The sequence below is a fragment of the Amblyraja radiata genome, chromosome 13, assembly GCF_010909765.2.
Source record: "Amblyraja radiata isolate CabotCenter1 chromosome 13, sAmbRad1.1.pri, whole genome shotgun sequence".
In the NCBI taxonomy this organism is placed as follows: Eukaryota; Metazoa; Chordata; class Chondrichthyes; order Rajiformes; family Rajidae; genus Amblyraja; species Amblyraja radiata.
The window spans coordinates 24,563,247-24,585,226 of record NC_045968.1 but is presented as its reverse complement, the minus strand read 5'-3'; the positions used below and the strand labels follow the sequence as shown (position 1 = coordinate 24,585,226).

At 41.3% G+C, this 21,980-nt stretch overlaps 1 protein-coding gene across 1 annotated transcript in view; it reads right to left on the bottom strand.

The window, feature by feature from the left end:
- map6d1 (MAP6 domain containing 1) overlaps positions 1–21,980 on the bottom strand; it is a 29,859-nt gene that overhangs the window by 3,787 nt on the left and 4,092 nt on the right. Inside the window, exon 2 of the mRNA XM_033031440.1 lies at positions 2,326–2,551. Coding sequence (XP_032887331.1) covers positions 2,326–2,551 — 226 coding nt within the window. The remainder of the gene's footprint in view (positions 1–2,325; positions 2,552–21,980) is intronic.

The window sequence follows — 21,980 nt, the reverse complement described above, 5'->3', positions numbered from 1 at the left end:
TTCCATACCTCACCTGGTTAGCCTTCCATCTTCTACTCTGCCCTGCCGACCCTCGTCTATGTGTATCTCGCACTGCCAATGATCACATCAATCCTGTGCTCACTGACCAACAATGGTCCATGTCCAAAATCACCTCAAATTAAAAAACATCAAATTGCTCCTTTGCCCTTCTCCTGACTATTTCTGTAAATCTATTCCATCTTCTAGAGATCTTATGCTCCTCCAATTCTGGTCTCTTAAATATCTCCTTGTTGTAATCTCTCTACTATTTAGTATTTAGACCTTCAGTTCTGGAATGCCGTCTCTAAAGTTTTGAGTTCCCTCCTGCATTCTTCTTTTTGACAACATCTCCTAAAACCTCTCTCTAATCATCTTTGCTAATGTTTCCATCTGCCAAATATTATTTGAAAACACTCCTGTGAAGATGCTTTGGACATTTCACAGGTCCTCTCCAACTTACAAACGCTTGGCTTATGGACACCTTGTATAACACAAACGAGTGTTCAAATCAAATCAAATCAAATCAACCTTTATTGTCAGCTTGCCACGCAACAGTTGCACAGTGCAAAATGAGAAGACGTTTCCCAGGGAATACCGGAGCATCGCACATGAAACTTAAAACATTTCACACATAATAACAATAAAAACAATCCAGTCCCTGATGAAACAGTATAAATAGTTAAAAGCAGGTAAAACAGCAACATTAAAATACAGTAAAACTAATCATTAAAATGTCCAGGGCAGCTGATTTGAGTGGCCAGTGCCAGAGTTATTAAAATGTCAGTGCAAAGCCGCAGAATCAGGTGACTGTGAGTACAGAGTGACTGTTTAGCAGCCTCACAGCCTGTGGCAGGAAGCTGTTTAGCAGTCTTGTAGTCTGGGCTTTGATGCTACGGTATCTCTTGCCTGATGGCAGGAGATCCAGGTGTGTGTGGAGGGGGTGCAGTTTGTCCTTAGCTATTCTCAGAGCTTTTTTCAGACAGCGGCTCTGGAACAGAGTTTGGAAGACCAGTGGATTGATTTGTCAGCTGCTGCAGGCTGCATGTATCCTCTGCCTTCTCTCCCCACCCTGCCTCCCTCACTCGTCCGCCGCCCCCACCCACCCCACTGAGCCACAACAATCGGGAGCTGGGCCAAGCCGGCAGAGCTGTGCAGATTCAACACTCGCTCACTGAGTCTGTGAGGCCGGATGGTGACCACTCTTCCCATGTCCGCAACCTCACCTGTCACTGTTCTTTTAGCAGAAGAACACTTAATATTCTGCCTGTGTAGTCTGCAATCCAATAGCATGATCAATGAATTCTTCAATTTAAAGTAACCTTAACGCCCTTTATCCTTGTATCTGCCTTGGTCTTCCACCTCCTTCTTCCTACCTTAATCGCCTTATAAGTCAGCTTATTTATTTCCTCCCTCCCCTACACACTCCCCCCACTGGATCCCCATCCACCGGTTATGGTACACCCCATCCCTCCCTCTATTGTTCCCATCTGTCACCACCCCTCCTTAGTTAGTTCCATTCTCTGCCTTCCTTTCCTGTCAGATTCCATTGCTTGTACCTAAATCCATGCATCGCTTGCTTGCTATCTCTTGCCCCACACCCCTTTCATTCCTCTTTACACTGGCTACCTCCCCTCCACTTTTTCAGATGAGATGAAGTGTCTCAAACGTTCATTTTCCTCCACAGATGCTGTCTGGCTCTCTGAGTTCTTCCAGCTGCTCTTTTTTTTCTTGTGAGAGATACTAGGCTCCTGTCCCTGCTATTAATTAGGTCGGGGTGTATACTGGTTAGACGCTAATCAGTCTTGGCATTCACACCATGAAGGTTGGTGACATCAAAGACTATGAATATTGAATAATTAAGGACACAATACTTAGAGTCATTGTACATTGCCACTCCAATCCTACTGAACCAGCAATGTTTCAGCAGGTGGGTAATCTTTAAAGGAGGCAGTAAACCCTCAGTAAAGCACCAAACCCTAGATCACAAGCCAAGAACAAGACTGGAGTTCGCTGAATGGAAAAAGACAATTATAAAAATAATCAAGCCGATTTTAATTTAACCACTGGGCCGTATAAAAAGAATGAGAGTGAAAGGGTATTATAGCTCAGCAGACTTCAACTGAAAACAGAGTGTAAAACACACACTGAATAAATATCACCCGTTTTCAACCCTGTGTGTAATTAATTTAATTATTAAACTTAAAGAACAAGAATCCACTGAAAGACTGCAGCAAAATTGAAATGGCAGACAACTAGAAATATACTCTGTGGTAGCACTGTAGGGTATTAAAACATCCTTTATTGAATGGATTAACATGTACTTACTGAGCTCTCGGTGTTTGTTACATTGCCCGTCTCTGACACTGAAGCTATTTGGTCCTGAGACTTGCTACTTGCGACCTGAAGTGGTTCACTGCGTCGGAAGGCATCCTCCGTGAAAGCTGCCTGGTAACTGCTCTCGAGGACAATCTTATCTCCTGGGGGAGAGTACACCTGCCTTACCTTCACGGGTTTGGCAACTTGAACTCCAGTCCAGGGCTGGAACTCCTGTCTGAAACAAAGAGTAGGTTTATATCAGTGTTACTGCCTGCTACCTTCAAATGTCAACAGTCAGCAAACCCACGTCTGTCTTTATCCCCAAGGGTCCAATTAATCGATTTCTGTTATTCCTGGTTCTGAGCATGATATTGTCCCTGAAGATTATTTTATCTCTTTCTAAGAAGGAAGGAGAAAGGCACAAATTGCAGCCTCCAACCTAATCATTAGCCTCAGATTCCACCCTGTTCCCTCGATACAAATAAAATAGATTGTTCATAACTTTTTTTGATCTGGAGCAAAGATTTTAATCCTATACCTTCACCTTCACAGCTATGACCTACTTCTGCAACGCGCCCCATCTCTGGCTCTGGCTTGTGCCAATATTGAGCTTAGAGATACAGCATGGAAACAGACCTTTCGGCCCACCGAGTCCATGCCGACCATGATCACTAGGACACTAGACAATAGGGATCATTTACAGAAGCCAATTAACCTATAAACCTGCATAACTTTGGAATGAGGGAGGAAACTAGAGCACCCGGAGAAAACCCACGCAATCACAGGGAGAACGTGCAAACTCCACACAGTCAGCACACGAGGTGAGAATTGAACCTGGGTCTCTGGGTTTGAGGCAGCAACTCTACCACTGTGCCTCTCTTACCGACATTTTTGTTATCAATTTCTTTGCTCCGTCGGGTTGGTATTCTTCCATCCTCTGGAATGGTAAACGCAAACCATTTTCACCCAAAATCTGGTCAACCACACTCCTGTTCTTGCTAACATACATTGGCTCCTAGTCCCATAAAGCTTTTATTTTAAAACATGTAACTTAAACCATGTAACATGTAAAATCCCTGCACATGTTGCCTCTCCCTACCTCTGTAATCACACTACACAATGTCTGTGCTGAACATGATGCCCAGACCATTACTTACCCACCTGCATCTAACCCATATCCCTCCATTCCTTGCATATCCATATGCCTATCAACCACCAGACCTGGTAATACAATACAATTACAATACAATTCAATTTATTGTCATTTGGACCCCTTGAGGTCCAAACGAAATGTCGTTTCTGCAGCCATACATTACAAACAAATAGACCCAAGACACAACATAATTTACATAAACATCCATCACATTGCTGTGATGGAAGGCCAAAAAAACTTATCTCTCCACTGCACTCTCCCCCCCGATGTCAGAGTCAAAGTCAAAGTCAAAGCCCCCGGCGGGCGATGGCGAATTGTCCCGCAGCCATTAAAGCCACGCCGGGTGATGCAAGGCCGCACACCGGGTCTTGGTGTTAGAGCCCCCGGCGCGCGCTCGCAGTCCCGCAGCCATTCCAAGCCGCGCGGGGCGGTGATGTAAGGCCCCGCTCCAGGAGCTCTTCAACCCCGCAACTCGGGCGGGAGAAGTCGCCGTTGCGGAAGCCCTGAAAAGCGGTCTCCCCCCAGGGACCCGCGGGCTCCCGGTGCCGCCCGCCAAACCCGCAGTTGCAGCCACCGTATCTCCGGAGGTCGGGTCGCAGCAGCGTCCACCACAGCTCCACCCGCTCTGGACTCGGCCAGCTCCGCGACGGTGAGGTGAGTAGTCGGCACCACAGCCCCCGGTCTTCCTGTTGGAGGCCGCTCCTCGTTGCAGCCCCAACGACAACGGAGACCCGACAAAGAAAAGGTCGGGTCTCCCGTGCAGGGAGAGATTTAAAAAGTTACCCCCACCCCCCCACACACATACCCCAACAAAAATAACAAAAACTACATAAAAACATAAGACATAAAATAATAAAAACGCAGACGGACTGCAGAGGCCGCTGCTGACGAAAGCCGCGCCGCCCACCGAAACACGTTTCAGGCACTACCCATCCTATGTGTAAAAAAACTTTCCCCCACATCTCCTTTATACTTTGCTCCCCTCACCTTAAAGCTCTGCCCTCTAGTATTTGATTTTATTTCACTCTGGGGAAAATAAGATTCTGACGATATCTAAAAGATATCTACCTCATTTTATGCCTCTCATCATTTTATATACTATCAGGTCTTTCCGTAACCTCGGGTGTCCCAGAGAATCAATCCAAGTGTGTCCAACCTCTCCCTATAGCTAATACCCCTTAATCCAGGCATCACTCTAGTAAATCTCCTCTGCACCCTTTCCTGAGCCTCCGCATCCTTCCTGTCATGGGGCGACCAGAACTGCACGCAATACTCCAAATGCGGCCTGACCAAAGTCCTATAAAGCTGTATCATGACTCCTGACTCTTATACTCACTGTCTCAACCTATGAGAGCAAGATTACCATATGCTTCTTTTCCCGCTCTATCTACTTGTGCTGCCACTTTCAGGGAGTTACGGACTTGGACCCCAAGATCCGTCTGTATATCAATACTATTGATTATATCAAGATATTATATGGTAATATTGGTGCCTGGTTCCAGCAGGAGTTTACAGAGATGTTAAAGATGTGGCTCTAAATTTGTAAACATAGTATTATATCGCTATGTAATCTTTTTATTTTAACTTCCTTCGTTTTAGGTTTCAAAGGTTCAAAGGTCAGTTTATTGTCACATGTACCAACTAAGGAACAGTGAAATTTGATTTAAACAAGGTGAAGGGAAATGTGTGCTCCATAAATTAATTTTTTATTTATTCTTTTTTAAAATTTTTATTTTTTTATTTGTTTATTTTATTAGAAGTTAATACAATACAAAACAATACAGTGGCACCTAAAATAAGCAAGACAAGAAAAAGAAAACAATAGAAAGGGGAAAGAGTGGAAAAATAGATGGTAGAGAGTAGAAAAATGTGAAGTGTGTATATAAAAAAATATATAAATAAAAATAAAATAAAAAAGAAAAGGTGGAAAGTAGAAATAGAAGAGAAGGCCCCTTAAAAGAGAATTTTTCAAATCTATATTCGGAGATGTAGATCTATCCACGTCATGAACTGAAATCAGCAATCCTTATGGTACCGCTGCATCACATGATTCCAAAAAGTCGATGAAAGGAGACCAACTCCTTAAGAATTGGTCATATTTATCTATTAGTCGGAGTCTCATTTCTTCAAGGCGTGCTATGTCCATCATATTCCTAATCCACATTTTAACAGTTGGTATGGTTGTATATTTCCAAAATGTAAGTATCAATTTCTTTCCAATTATTAACCCATAATTAAAAAAAACATTTTGGTCTTTATTTAAATTAGTATCTTCTCCTATTATTTCAAATATAATCCATTCCATTTTGGGTTCTATTCTTGACTTGAAGAGCTTTGTAAATATATCAAATATATCACTCCAAAATGTATTCAACTTTGTACATCCTACAAATGAATGTGTTATATTAGCGTTTTGAAACAAACATTTATCGCATCTGGGAGAGACGTTTGGATAAAATTTATTCAACCTCGTTTTTGAATAATATAGTCTATGTAATAATTTGAATTGAATTAAATTATGTCTTGTATTAATAGAACAGTTATGTGTATTCATCAAATACTTTTCCCATCTATCCTTCGAGATCTTTATCATTAGCTCATGTTCCCAATCTTCCCTTAGTGCTTCTGTTGAGGGTGATTCTCTACATAATATATTATTATAAAAGTATGATATTAATTTTTGTGAATCAGCCTTAATATTCATTGCTTCTTCTAAAGGGTCTAAAAATATAGTTTGAAATCTATGTGTATATTTTCATAAAGTCACATACCTGTATATATTTAAAATATTGATTATCCTTCAATTTAAATTTATTTTTAAATGTTGAAATGATAACAGTTTACCCAATTCATACATATCCCCTACTTTCCTAATCCCCAGTCTATCCCATTGTTGATATGTGTTGTCGATGAGAGAAGGTTTGTATGCGGGGTTGTTCAATAGTGGGGTTAGTACTGATAAATTATTTAATTTCAAGGATACTTTTATTTGTTTCCAAATTCTTATTATATTGTGAATAATTGGGTTCTTCTTATATATTATACTATTCAATTTTATCGGTGAGAGCAGGATCGTTCCTATATCGTGCGGATAGCACTCCTCTTTCTCCATTCTTATCCACTCCAACTGCTGAGTGGAACTATCCAGCCAGTACATTATGTTCTTAATATGCACTGCCCAGTAGTAATACATAAAGTTAGGTAATGATATACCCCCAACTTCTTTAGATTTGCACAAATGCTTTCGTTGAATTCTATGTGTTCTGTAATCCCATATAAAATTAGTGATAGTGGAATCTAGTTTTTTGAAAAAATATTTTGGAATATATATTGGGATCGCTTGAAACAAATATATTAATTGTGGTAAGAAAGTCATTTTTATAGCGTTAATTCTACCTATCAATGAGAGCGGAAGTGTTTTCCAAAATTTAATCATATCATTCAGTTTATTTAATAGTGGTATAAAATTGGCACTAAATAATGATTTGTGTCTTCTCGTAATTTGAATACCCAGATACTTGAATTTTTCTGTTGCAATTTTGAAGGGGAATTTTAGTAAGTGTCTCGAATCCTGTGGTTTTAAAGACATAATTTCGCTTTTATTCCAATTTATTCTATATCCTGAAAAAGAGCCGAATTCCTCAATTAATGTTAATAAGGTGGGTATACTCGTTTGTGTATTAGTAATATATAAAAGAATATCATCAGCATATAGTGAAATTTTATTCTTTGAATCCTTAGTGTTATATCCGTGAATATTCGGGTGATTTCTAATCCTTTCGGCCAACGGTTCTATCATAAGGGCAAATAGCAATGGTGATAAGGCACACCCTTGCCTATTACCCCTTGATAAGTAAAATTTTGGAGATAGCGTATTGTTAGTTAATATTCTTGCCGTAGGTCTATCGTAAAGTAGTTTAACCCATCTAATAAAATTCTCTCCCATATTGAATTTTTGGAGTACCTTGTATAAATACTGCCATTCTACTTGATCAAATGCCTTCTCTGCATCCAGCGTGACAACTGAAATATCTTCATTGTCCTCATTATGAGAGTACATTATATTGAAAAGCCTTCTCAAATTATTAAATGATTGTCTTTTGGGTATAAATCCCGTTTGATCCGTATTTATTAAATTGTTAATATAATTATTTAGCCTTCTAGCTAGAATCTTTGCTAAAATTTTCTGATCCGTATTTAGTAGTGAAATAGCTCTATAAGAACCTGGTTCATCTAAATCTTTATCTTTTTTTGGTATAAGTGTTATTGTTGCTTTGCTAGGGTTTCTGGTAGTTTATTTTCGGTATAAGCCTGCGTGTATAAATTGAATAATCTTGGTATAATTGACTCCTGAAATCTTTTATAAAATTCATTACTAAAACCGTCTGGTCCTGGGGTCTTCCCATTTTTCAGTGAGTTTATTATTTGTTTTATTTCTTCACTAGTAATCCGTGCTCCTAATTGCTCTTGTTCTAAACTATCCAATTTTGGGAGCTTGCAATTATATAAAAAATTTGTAATTTTACTTACATCTGTATTTATTTTAGATGTATATAAATTGTGATAAAATTGGGCAAACCTCTTATTAATATCCTTAGGCAGTGTTAAAAACTCACCCTTATCCGATTTAATTTTAGTAATAGTTTTTTCCTTTTCTCGTTGCTTCAGTTGCCTCGCTAGTAGTTTATGTGGCTTATCCCCAAATTCGAAGTGTGCTTGTTTAGTAACTTGGAATAATCTTATTACTCTAGCCGATAGTATTCTATTGACTTTATATTTCAATAAAGTTATCTTATTATGTTTATTTATGGTTGGGTCAGTTGCATTGTCCAGTTCTAGTAATTTTACTTTCTGTTCTATCCGCTGAAGTTCTCTTTTATTTTCCTTATTTTGAAAACTTTGGTAAGAAATTATGACGCCGCGAATATATGCCTTGAAGGTTTCCCATAATAGCGGTGCAGAAATACCCGGCGTGTCATTTATTTCGAAAAAAAGTTTTATTTGTTCTTTTATATACTCATAACCCTGCGGGTTATTTAATATATGTACATTGAATCTCCAAAAAGGTTTTATACTCGGCATTCCCTCAATTTTAAGTATAAAAGTCAATGGTGAATGATCAGAAATAATACTATTATGATATGATGGTTTATTCGTATACGGGATTAATTTTGTGTCCAATAAAAAATAGTCAATTCGCGAATAGGTTTTGTGAACTGATGAATAAAATGAGTATTCCCTACCGCTTGGATTTGCTATTCTCCAAATATCAGCTATGTTATTATTTTTTATATAAGTATTTAAAAATTCACAGGTCTTAGTTTTAACAAGACGCTTCTCTAGCTTTATTGATTTATCTAAGTATGGATCTATAACACAGTTAAAATCTCCCCCCATTATTATATTTTGATAATTATGCTCTGCGATTAAATCTATTATTTTCCTAAAAAATTGTGGGTTATCAAAATTAGGCGCGTAAATATTTATCATAGTTAATGGTGTATTGTAAATTTCTCCCGTGACTATAACATATCTTCCCTCTTTATCAGATATAGATTTCTTTAATTTAAAAGGTATACCCTTCCGAATTATAATAGCCGTGCCTCTTGCTTTAGAGGTGAATGAGGAGTAATAGGTTTGACCTATCCAATTTGCCCTTAATCTGATCTGAGTTTGTTGTTTCAGATGTGTCTCTTGTAGGAAAGCAATATCCATATTTAATGATTTTAATTGTGCCAGAATTTTACCCCTCTTAATTGGCTCATTCGCACCTCTGATGTTCCAACTACAGAAGGTGAGACCTCCGATATTTATTCGACTATTATCTTGCATTGGCTATTATTACCAGACTGTATGATTCATGTGATGCAGCCAAGTACCTCGGAATCCCGAATCCAGAGTTGTCTTTCATAATTTCTACAGTAGTTCTACATCTCCTGACACTATTAAACATAATTAAGGGAAAGAGAAAAACATAAAATAAAGTGTACATAAAAATTGTTAAGTCCTCCATAAATTAATTTAAAGGTTTCCAATGCAAATTTAACTAGATTTTTGAGATTTGGGGTATCTTGCCTCCCTGATTCAGTCAGAGACTTACTTGACACCAAGAACCTTATTTCTGTAAAACAGACTTTCCCTAATATTCGTAAGTTTGCTTTTAGAGATTTCAAACCCATTTGAGCAAAGACAGTTAGCCTAGCTGTCTGGATGCAAGTTCCTACTGTTTTTTATGGATCTAGTACACTCCAGCTGTTTTCTGACATTATATGGAGTGATTCAAGGTGGCTGTAGTCTGTCTTCTATGATCAGGAGATCTTATGAAGGGAACCGACATCCGTATACTCATTCTCCAAATGAAAAATCAGAACAAAATGCAGATGGGGGAAGTCTGAAATAGAAATAGAAAATGCTGGAAACATACAGAAGGTCAGGGCTTTATCTCATTCACACAATTGGATGGAATAATAGTAAGATTAAACGAGAACTTACCAGTTTGAAGTTTGATCTGTATTTTATGAGGAGTTACGATGAGGGATTACGTGAAGAACCCCGCCAGGACGCATGCGTGTCATTCTTCAAAGCAGAGGTGTGAAATCACAGATAACTGTAATGACTAATCATAGTAAGATTAGAGAAGAGATACCAGTTAAGTATATGATCAGGGTGGGAGCGGAGGGCACGTAATCCCTCATCGTAACTCCTCATAAAATACAGATCAAACATCAAACTGGTAAGTTCTCGTTTAATCTTACTATTTTACTTCGGAGTCACGTGATGACTACGTGAAGATTTTAAAGCTCTGTGATTTCATGCCGTGGAAACGAGTCCATGCATCACGTCTGCCTTGACTGTGGGAGCATAGTGTTAACATAATTTGGACATGATTCGTCATTGAAATCATAAAATTTATTAACACAAATTATAACCCCTTTTATGGGTTTAATTAATTTACTTAAAATTTTTTCTGCAAATGTTCCAGATTTCATCACTGGTTTATTGTAAAATAACTGGAAAGTTCTTTCCCCTGACCATCCTGCTGCTTCGAGGACTTGGTCCATGGGCACATCCAGTTGTACTGCTGCCGATGTAGCTGAAGCCCTGGTGGAATGAGATTTTAAAATGTTAGTATCCACCCCAGCCTGTGTCAGCACCTGTTTCAGCCATCTTGAGATGGTCTGGACCGTCACTCTTTTGTGAGGTTGCTTATGGCTGATCAGCAGTCCCTTCTCATTGCCTCTTAGGATTTTTGTTTTCTCTATGTATAATGACAGGTGTCTAACTATACAGAGACGGTCATCTGAAGGGTATGACCTAAATTGTATATTGAGGCCTGCTGATCCCTGTCTGTTCTGCTTTACCAGTTCGTAGATGTGGAACGTAATATCGTCAGGTGAGGAGGTCATGTTGTCCAGTCTGAGTTTATGCAGTGACTGTACCCTCTGTGCCGTGACCAGTGCCATTAACATGACTGTTTTAAAAGTCAGTCTGTGTAGGGACAGAGTTGATGCTGGAGACCAGTTCCTGAGCGTTTTCAGGACAATGCTTACATCCCAAATTTGGGAGTACCTGGTTTTTGTATTAAATATTCCCCTCATGAGCTTTGTTACCAGAGGGTGAGTCCCTACAGTGTAACGCTCTGTCCCTTGCCATAGGTAAGTCGACAGGGCACTTCTGGCGCTGTTGATGGCACTGTAGCTGAGCCCCTCATCATAGTGGAGGCCTGCCAGATATTCCAGAACAGACGGGATGTTCATGTTTCTGTTGGTGATATTGTTCTTATGACAGTACATTTCTCACTTCCTGATGTAGACCAGATATTGTTTTTTAGCTGATTGTCTTTGGGCCGCCGAGATCATGTTCGCTGTTCGGTCCGTTAGTCCCAGTTGTAGAAGTGGTGTTTTTAAAACTCTACAAATTAACAGGTTCAAGCTTTTATGGCATGGATGGCTATCCCCTGTCACGGGATGTAGCAACAAGTCTGGTCTATGTGGGATGGTAATACATGGTTCTAATACCATGTTTTGCACCACTGGGAACCATGGTTGTGTAGGCCAATCGGGTACTACGAAAATACCAGATGCAGTCTTGTTGTATTTTCCTTAATACCCGACTGATGAGGCAGAAAGGAGGGAATGCATAGATAAACAATTTCCCCCAATGCAGCGAAAATGCATCTGTTGCTGCTGCCCCAGGGTCTGGTTCCCATGAAACATAGTTAGGTATCTGGTTGTTTAGTCTGGATGCGAATAGATCGATATCTGGTGTTCCATATTTTGCTGTAATATCAGAAAATACCATTTTGTTCAACATCCATTCGGTGTTTTCATTAAATTTGCGTGACCTAGTGTCTGCCACTAAATTTAGTCTCCCTGGTAGGTAAGTGGCTGATATCCAAATATCTCTCTGGATGCACCATTGCCAAATTGAATTAGCGAGATTGTCACATGATATCGATTTGTTACCACCCATGTGGTTGATGTATGCTACCACGGTGGTATTGTCTATTTGTAATCTAACATGCTGGTGATATGACCCAGTACAATATGACTTAAGGCCATGGAATGCACCCAACATTTCCATGTAGTTTATGCCCAGTGTGAGTAAGAAAGATGCCTCCTGTGCTGTCCATCTACCTCCACAGCTGGTGATGGTATTGGTGGCTCCCCACCCAAGCCAGAGGTTGTCTATCCACCATTTTAGTTCCGTTTTGGCTTGGATTGGTAGTCTCATAGGTCTGTCAAAGTGACCTGCATTGATTTTGAGAGCTTGTAATTTTGCTCTCTGTAAGTTTTGGTAATGTAGAGGTCCAAATTGTGTGGCTGGGAAAGCAGCCACCATTTTACCAATTACTTTTGCTACCAATCTGATGGATGGATTTCTGATGTCAAGGAGGTTATTGCAAGCCTCTATTAAATCTCTAGCCTTTCCCTTAGGTAGTGTCACCGTCATGTGAACTGAGTCAATGGTGAATCCCAAATAGTCCATAGTAGTGGACGGTGTTAGTTTGGATTTAACTGGATGGATGATAAATCCCAGTTTTTCAAATAACAGTTTTGTGGCTGTTACAGTTTGTATGGCCAATTCCAAAGTTATGCCCATAATGAGTATGTCATCTAAATATGCCATAACCATGTGTTTACGTTTCCGTAGAAACGCTAGGGCTGGTTTTAAGATTTTCGTGAACAGCCTGGGGGCTGATGATAGACCATTTGGCAGTGCTTTATATTGTCAGAGTTGTCCCATCCAGTTGAATTTTGGTTAAAATATTGGACACGAATTCTAATGGTTCGTGTTGAGTTATCTCAATTACACCTTTTATGTAAAGCCGCTCCAGTTCAGCTTGTGCCTCTGATTTTTCTTTATCAGAGAGCACGAACACTCGGTTCGGTCTATGTTGAACTGGAGGGCTGTACTCGTGTATAAACTCTATTGTATATCCCTGGATACTGCTTAAGATGTAAGTATCGGTTGTTAGCATGCTCCATGCATTCAAAAACCAGTGTAGTCTCCCCCCAACCTCCATGCTCTCCATATCTTTTAGGGAACCAGACCCACCTACCTCCATTGTTACCAGTGGCAGGTTTACTTCTTTTTGTAGTTCTTCCGCTGTTGTTGTTGCGCTGGTGCCTGGTTTTTCGGGTTGGTTGGTGTTGGCGTTGGGGTTCCCTGCATCTTCCAAGAAGGCTGGCCTGGGCCATGGCCTAAAAAAGACTCATGTTTGGAATACCGTGCCTTCGAGCTTTCACCAGTTCTGCTGGTGGGTGCGTAGGGATGCTGTCTTTGGCTGTAGTGGGTTTTGTTGGTGTTCCTTTTATTAATCCCAAGGTTTTTTTCTTCCTCATCGAGCTCTTTTACCTGCTTCGATAGGTTGCCACCGAACAAGAGAATGGGTGGTTTCGTGGCCCCAGGTTTGCACAGTCCCGCGAATTTTGGGTTCAGTGTGGGTTGTATGGCACTTTTCCTGATGTTATTTATTTCATGCTGGGTGTTACAGAATAGTGCCAGCGCATCTTGTTGGTCCTGGGACATATTCCTGTCGTCCACTGTACGGGTAAATGCTGTTATCCCTGCGGTCAGTAACTTCAGTACTTTTTGTAATTTTACATCCTGACCCCTGTTCCGATGTGTTTCCATATACAGTTGTTGATAATTGGAACGTTCAGGGAAATGCAATTGCCCGGTGCCAGATGTCTTCCTGTGGTGTCCAGTACAGCCTGCTCTTGTAACTGGTTTAGTGACATGTAGTCAATACTGGCAGCAAGCTTTGGCTCCAGATTTCCCCCAGTCTGTTCCGGCTGTATAAAATTGGCCACCATGTCCAGCAAGTTCTCTTTTTCTCGCACCCCATGCACACTTATCTGTTCTTCTGCGGACCCCTCTTCCAGGTCAGCCCAGAACTGACCCGCAGTGCTCCCCTCCGATGAGGTGAAAACACTATGCAGCCCTTGAAAAGGTACTGCTGTGGGTTTGTCATAGGGCCCACAGTGACCCGACTCCATCTCCCGGAGTCTGTCACGTTGGAGCAAATGCTCCAAACACCGCTCCATTCGGCTCCAGGGCTCTCGGCCGCTGGCCGCCCGCGGTGGTTCAAAGTCGGACTCCTCCGAGTCCACGACCTTGTTAGTTTTGTATTTTGCCTTGCCGCCCGGCCGCGTGGATTTGGCTGTGCCCGATGCGGCGGCGACATCGGGCACAGCTGATCCCACTACGGGTGATCCAAGTGCCGTCTGCTGCTTTTGCTGGCTGCCCGCTACTCCGCGGTCCTCCCTCACCAGCTTTGTCGCAGCCCTTGTCTTCTTTGTTTTCTCCATTTCCCTGCCTGTAGTTGGGAAAGGAAACAAAAAAGACCGCAGAGTAAACCCTTACCTGCAATTAGCGGCTTTTAAACTGCCGCCGCGGAGGAACGTCCTTCCACCGCGTCTGACGTTTCGCAATGCGTGTAGCGATATGAAATGCATGCATCCTGGCGGGGTTCTTCACGTAGTCACTCACGTGACTCCGAAGTAAAATCTGAATTTATCTGCTTTGAATTCTACAAGCGAGTAATCCCTAGAGTACTTCCTATTGATATTTCAACATGCCTATATAAGACAGACTAAAAGTGATCAGGGCTTTGTGTTTTCGGTAGGAGACACTGGGCAATAGCTTTCTAACGATTTGCATTGCCATCAGGATGCAGTTTTCCTTCATTCAGCCAGCACTGTTGTTTCCCGCTAACTAGGTACAAGTATAGAACATTTTTGCTCCACATCACGCACAAGTCATTTATAATCTATGATTATGCAGCAGGATAGTGATCCTGAAATCATTCTAAATGCCATTTTACTTTCCCATTACTTTGTCAAGGTGTGCAATCGTGTTTCCACAATCATAGCAGTCTCCACAGTTTATTTTCTCTTTCCACTCTCCCCATCCATATAAATGACATTTTTAGACGCAGTACACTGCTTCCAGCCTGCAATAAACATACAAATGTTTGACAGCACGGTAAGCAAGCTAGACATTGACAGCTTGCACTGGTCTCAGAAAGACTTTTCCTTCTATGTATTATGACTTTGCATTGTACCATTCTAATGGTGATGATGATACTTACTGATTAATCAAGGTTTATATCCTGCAGAAACACTGAATGAACGAAGGCAGGAGTACACATTTGACTCCCTAACATCCACTCTGCCACTCAATCATCTTGACTTGGCATCTATCTCAGAACCACTTTCTGTTCTAACCCCGCGCTCCTGAATTATTTCATATCCAAGTGCTCTTCCCAGACAGTGCATGGAAGCTTACATTGCACAAAATTCACAGCAAAGCTTTCTCCCATCTTCATCAGGATAAATGAACTATGTGGTCATTATTTGCTGGTACCTGTATCTGGAAACAATGACTGAAGTGAAATATCAATTTATCTGTTTGATACCTCATGCTGGTTGAGCAATGAAACATAGAAACATAGAAAATAAGTGCAGGAGGAGGCCATTCGGCCCTTCGAGCCAGCACCGCCATTCATTGTGATCTTGGACGATCGTCCCCAATCAATAACCCGTGCCTGCCTTCTCCCATATCCCTTGATTCCACTAGCCCCTGGAGCTCTATCTAACTCTCTCTTAAATCCATCCAGTGATTTGGCCTCCACTGCCGTCTGTGGCAGGGAATTCCATAAATGCCATCCAAGATGTTGATGTCAAAGTTGAATGTCAAATTAAGGACCGTCACTCACACTCTCTCCAGCTCTGGAATGTATTTTGTCCACACTTTAATCAAGGCTTTAATCAGATCAGGTGCAAAGTGTTCCTGGTAGAACCAAAGCAAGCATCAGCGAGTAACTTATTGGTGAGTAAGAGTACAAGAGAACATTGTCCACAACAGTTTCTATCACTTTGCTCATGATTGAAGACTGGTGGGGTAATAACGACTTGGAAGGTTAAAAGTACTGGAGTAACTCAGCAGGTCAAGCAACATCTCTGGAGAACATGGATAGGTGTTTTGGTTTGAGACTCTTCTTCAGATTCTAATAACTACACAGCTTGCATTTCTCCACGTTATGGACTGGACACACCTTGACAATTCCCCACATTATTAGGTAAATGCTAGTCCTGTGCTGAATTGAAGCAGCTGGACCAGAGGCACAGAATTTCTGGAGTAAAATGTCTTAAGGGGCTGTCCCACTGCGGCGACCTAATCTGCGAGTTAAGAAGAGTGTCTTCGGCCTTCCAGCTCGAGGGCACTCGCCTGGAAAACCTCGAGCTGGATCGACAATCCACATTGAAACCGCGAGCTGGATTGACCGACCGCACACACACACACACACAAACACATCGCAAAGGCGGGGGGGCGCTGTATGAAATTCACACCCGCGATGAAGAGGAAGGTGAAAGATGGCTGCCACAGTGTATGGTAAGTCCTTTAGAGAGCGCGGAGAAGGAGTGTAGACTCGTTTAGGAAGTATAATAAAGTTTAGCGGGCATTTAACCTACCGGTCGGATTTCCATGGTCCTGAAAACTCCAATGAGCCAATTAAAATGCCCGGTCAGCGAAGGAGATTGCCTACGGCTGCCTGTAAACACATAGCGACCCCACTCCACTGCACTATTAGTTAAAAAGAACCATGTCGACCAATTTTTACTCGCGGAAAATATTTCAACATGCTGAGGCCGTGACTATGCGGGAACTTCCCTTGAGCATGATGGAGAGTTCTAGTGACCTCATAGGACCTCCTAGAACCACGTGTCGACCATGCTGCGAGTTTGAGTCGAGGGCAAACTCGTCTAAACCCACAGATTAGGTTGCCGCAGTGGGACAGCCCCTTGAGGCAGCTTTGATGCAAATTTTTATTGTTTTTGGTGCATTCAGCATTTTTTGATATTGAAAATGAAATTCAAAAAACAGCAGATACTGGAATTCTGATACAGAAAAAGAAACACGGGTCAGGCAGCGTCTGTGGAAAGAGTAACTGTTAGCTCTGCTTCCCTTTCCACAGAAGTTGCTTGACCTATTGAATGTTTCCAGCATATCCTGTATTACAATGACTTCTGGTTGAAAACTGTTTGAAGTGTTTAAGCTTTGTCGTTTACTCCCACATCTTGTGCTTTATTGTCCGTGAAAAAAGAAAATGCAGTTTATGGAGCCTCTTCCCCAGTTATTTATTTCATAGTCCATCACCTTTTGAGATCTGATACATCAGGACTATAGTGATGGAAGCAGGTGTTTTGTATTGCTGTCTATTGAAAGTAGTCCTGTGGTATAAATTTACCAGGTTCACAATTCTGGTACAGTTATACCAGGTGCTGCTCCTGACAAGCTCTCTGCCTGCCCATCGATCTGCTGTAATGTTAATGTAACAGATGAGAGAGCAACATTCCTACTCTAAATCCATCCTGTTTGGCATAAAATTACAGGTTTCACAAACAGAGGATGGTGTCATAGAACATAGAACAGTACAGCACAGGAATGGCTCCCTCGTCCCAGAATGTTTGTGCCAAACACGATGCCGATTTAAACTGATCTCATCTGCCTCTACATGATCCCTATCTCTCTATTCCCTGCACTTCCATGTGCCAATTATTTTACCTTCTTTCACAGACACAGACTGCCAAGTGTTTCAGCACTTGGGACAGCCGAATCCTGGTGACGCTATCAAACAATTTTGCTCTCCTCAGAAGATATGCTGTGTCCTTCTTATCTTTGCTACCTCTTTCAAGTGGTGTTCAACTTGAGGGAGCATTGGTAGATCACCTGAACATAGGTATTAAGTGAGAATTAGCAGAAAATGTTTACTAGTCTCAGTAGGCTCTTATCATGCCTAGTACCTGGGTAAATTGTTCAAAATTGCTATTTGACACAAGTGAGTAACTTGATTAATTAAAGAATGTCTTGAGAACCAGGTGGTTTTTATGACAATGTGGTACTTTCATGGTCACCACTAGCACTTTATTACAAATTTAAATTCAGTTCATTAAATAAAGTTCTCCAGCTGGTGTGAATGAAAAGCTCGCATTTCCACATCTTGATTTGGTTCCCTTGATTGCTAGTCCAATAAAATAATGATCAAGTTGCCACCCCTTTGTCAAAACTCTCACTGCACTTGGTTTAGTACAATATGGTGTAGCTTCACTGACATAACCTGGTCTCTGGCTCCTGCACTGTCCATCAATCTAAGCATCAAACCTGCTTTACATCGAATATAGAGTGATCAATGATGTAATAACACAGCACTAGGCTTTGAAAGTGTTGTGATTCCCAAATTCAGAGGATGTTTTGTTACTGCACCTTACCCATTGCCGATCCATGAATGGCAGTATTGATAACACACCCTGCCCCACATTCAGCTGCACTAAGAGTCACACTTATAAAGTGTTTCATTACTCCAACTATCAATACAAAATATAACAGAGGTTAGCAATGGCATTATAGGGTAAACACTCAGAATCTTTTTCTCAGGATAGAAAAAATCAAATACTAGGGGGCTTAGCTTTAAGGTGAGAGGGGCCCTGTAAACGACCTGGATTTGCATCTATTTAAACCCTCCCCCTCCATCTAAATGCCTTCTTCTAGATTCACAGCTCTTCAATCCTTTTGTCTTACTCCTATTGTCCTTTCATCTCCAGCCTTTGCCCAACCATCTGCCTATCAATACCCCCTTCACCTATGTCAACCTATTACCAGCCAGGCTTCCCCCCCACCCCCCCCCAATCAGTCTGAAGAAGGGTCCCAACCTGAAGCCTTACCTATCCATCTTCTCCAGAGATGCTGCCTAACCCGCTGAGTTACTCCAGCACTTTGTATCTTTCTTTTGTAAACCAGCATCTGTAGTTCATCGTTTCAGTGTTCCTCATTATCCCATTCCCATTGAAATGCGAGTAAATCTTATCCTATAGATTCTTCTCCAATAGCTTCCCTAGATATGTAATGATTAAACGTTTTTTTTCAGAATCTGGATCTGTCAACAATGCCATAAGCTACAGCCTATTTGCTCAATTTTAAGTGCAAATGTAGTTTTAATATTTAAGTGTAAATTGTACATTCTATAACTAGGAACTGCACTTCTAACAACATTCTCTCCAGAAATATTGGAAAATAAAGCAACAAATCAAATTATTCTTTAACATTTACAAAACCAGAATCCATTTTGCATCAATTTCTCCCTTTACAAAGAAGGAGCATTTATGTGCATGCATGTATAGGTGTGCGCAGTCCATCTGCTTGTTTGTGCTTGAAGAGGGAGAGATAGACAGGGACTAGTGAGAGAGATTCAGTGTGCATACGATTGTGAGAAATGAATCTTACAACAAGGAGTCTACTGCAGAGACGAGAGAAAGAGAGTGAAAAGGGAACAAAGAGGAAAATAAACAACAGACAATAGAAACAAGAACTGGTTGCCTGTCGCTTCGTGTACTCATTTGTATTCAGGACAAGTCCCAGGTTGTCCTGACTGTGTTCTCCCAAACCCCCTGTAATGAACCAATGTTCAACTGAAGGTCAGGCATCCAATGCAATTTGTTATTTCAAAAACTGTCACTTCAATAATGAACACAAAACGACAACTCCCATTTCCAATGAGAGCTCCCTTTTCATAGAGAATCGCATCATTTATGACAGAGGAAACGACCATTTGGCTCAAGTCTGTGCCTGTTGAAAATCCATCTTTCTGCGTTTGATCTGTGGTTCAGCAGGTCACAGCTCCTCAAGTATACATACTAGTAGTGCAATGAAGGCTTCCACCTCTAGCACTCCTTAAGGGCTCTACCATCCTTTGGGTTTGTCGATTGTTCCTCATTTCCTCTTTATTCCTTCTGCCAACAATTTTAAATCCATGCCCGCTTTGCAAAATTGTTCAGCTGAGAAATAGGATCTGCCTTGTACTCAATCCAGGCTCTTCAGAATTATTAAAACCTCAATTAATCCCCCTCTCCAAAAGAAAACTCATTCTAAATGTCCCCCCCCCCCCACACCCTCCCTTTTCCAGCTTTCTTCACCCTATTCCATTAATCTGATGAGGAGTCCCACCTGAAATATCAGTCCATTCTGTCCTGAGATGTTGCCTGACCCGTTGAGTTCCTCCAGAAGTTTGTTTTTGCTCAATATCCCAGCACCTGCATTTTGTGTCTTTATCGATTCACTCCTCACAGTTACACACCAGTCATCATCAGCATCATTAGCGACAGGTTCACAGCATTAGTGATTTTTACCGAGAGGAATTGCCACACCTACGCTCCTGCCCATCATTCCTCCACTATTGTTAATATATACAGTATCCTGGAATATATTTCCTCCTTCAGCTTCTGACTAAAACCCATTCCTTTACCAAACAGCATAACTGTCACCGATGTTGATTGCCTTCTACGCTTCGTGTATGAGTCAGCTGGCTGCATCATGGTACCACTAATAAATGTAACTAAATGTGATACTATTACCTTTGCACGAATGTTTCACTCCTGAGGCTACTCCTCCTTCCATCGTACTCCCACATAATCACTCTTGCCTATCTAATATTCCTTAGCACATCACATAATTACTATTCAGTTTTCACTTTCAATATTTATACTTTCAATTCAAGAGCCAGAGATTCATAGAGACATACAGCAAGATATTGGTTTGTTATTATCACATGTACCAAAATACAATGAAAAACATGGAAACTTGCCCCTTGGCCCAACCCGTCCATGCTTACCAAGATGCCTATCTAAATAATCCCATTTGCTTGCATTTGGCCCATATACTGTATCTCTCAACCTTTCGTATCTATGGATTACACAAATGTCTTGAAAACATTGTAATTGTTCATAGAAACATAGAAAATAGATGCAGGAGGAGGCCATTCGGCCCTTTGAGCCAGCACCGTCATTCATTGTGATCATGGCTGATCGTCCCCTATCAATGACCCGTGCCTGCCTTCTCCCCATATCCCTTGACTCCACTAGTCCCTAGAGCTCTATCTAACTCTCTCTTAAATCCATCCAGTGATTTGGCCTCCACTGCCCTCTTTGGCAGGGAATTCCATAAATTCACAACTCTCTGGGAGAAAACCTTTTTTCTCACCTCAGTCTTGAATGACCTCCCCTTTATTCTAAGACTGTGGCCCCTGGTTCAGGACTCGCCCAACATAGCGAACAATTTTCCTGCATCTAGCTTGTCCAGTCCATTTATAATTTTATATGTTTCTATAAGATCCCCCTCATCATTCTAAACTCCAGTGAATACAAGCCTAGTCTTTTCAATCTTTCCTCATATGACAGTCCCGCCATCCCAGGGATCAATCTTGTGAACCTACGCTGCACTGCCTCAATCACAAGGATGTCCTTCCTCAAATTAGGAGACCAAAACTGTACCTATGTCTATCAGCTTGTCTGTCAGCGCATTCTACATACACACCACCTCTGTGAGAAAAACCTACTCTCAGGTTCCCTTTAAATACTTCTCTTAGTTTAGTTTATTATTGTCAGGTGTATCGAGGTACATTGGAATGCTTTTGTTAGCGTGCTATACAGTCAAAGGAAAGACTATACATGAGTACAATCGAGTCTTCCACAGTGCACAGATAATGGATAAATAGGTACAACATTTAGTGCAAAGATGTAACATTGAAGTCTCACAAATACCGATTAAAGATAGTTCAAAGGAATCCACTGAGGTAGATGGGAGGTCAGATCTGCACTTTAGCTGATGAGAGGACTGTTCAGTTGCCTGATAACCATTGGGAAGAAACTGTTCCTGAATCTGGAGGTATGAGTTTTCAAACTTCTGTACCTCAGACCTGATCAGAGAGGGATGAAGAGGGAGTGATCAGGGAGAGACTGATCCTTGATTGTGCTGGTGGCCTTGCAGAGGCAGCGTGATGTGTAGTTGGAGTCAATTGAAGGGAGGCTGTTTTGGGCTACGTCCACAACTCTCTGCATTTATTTGTGGTCATGAAAGGAGTTTTTCCCAAACCAGGCTGAGATGCATCCTGATAAGATGATTTCTACAGCACATCTGTAGATGTTGGTGAGGGTTATTTGGGACATGTCAA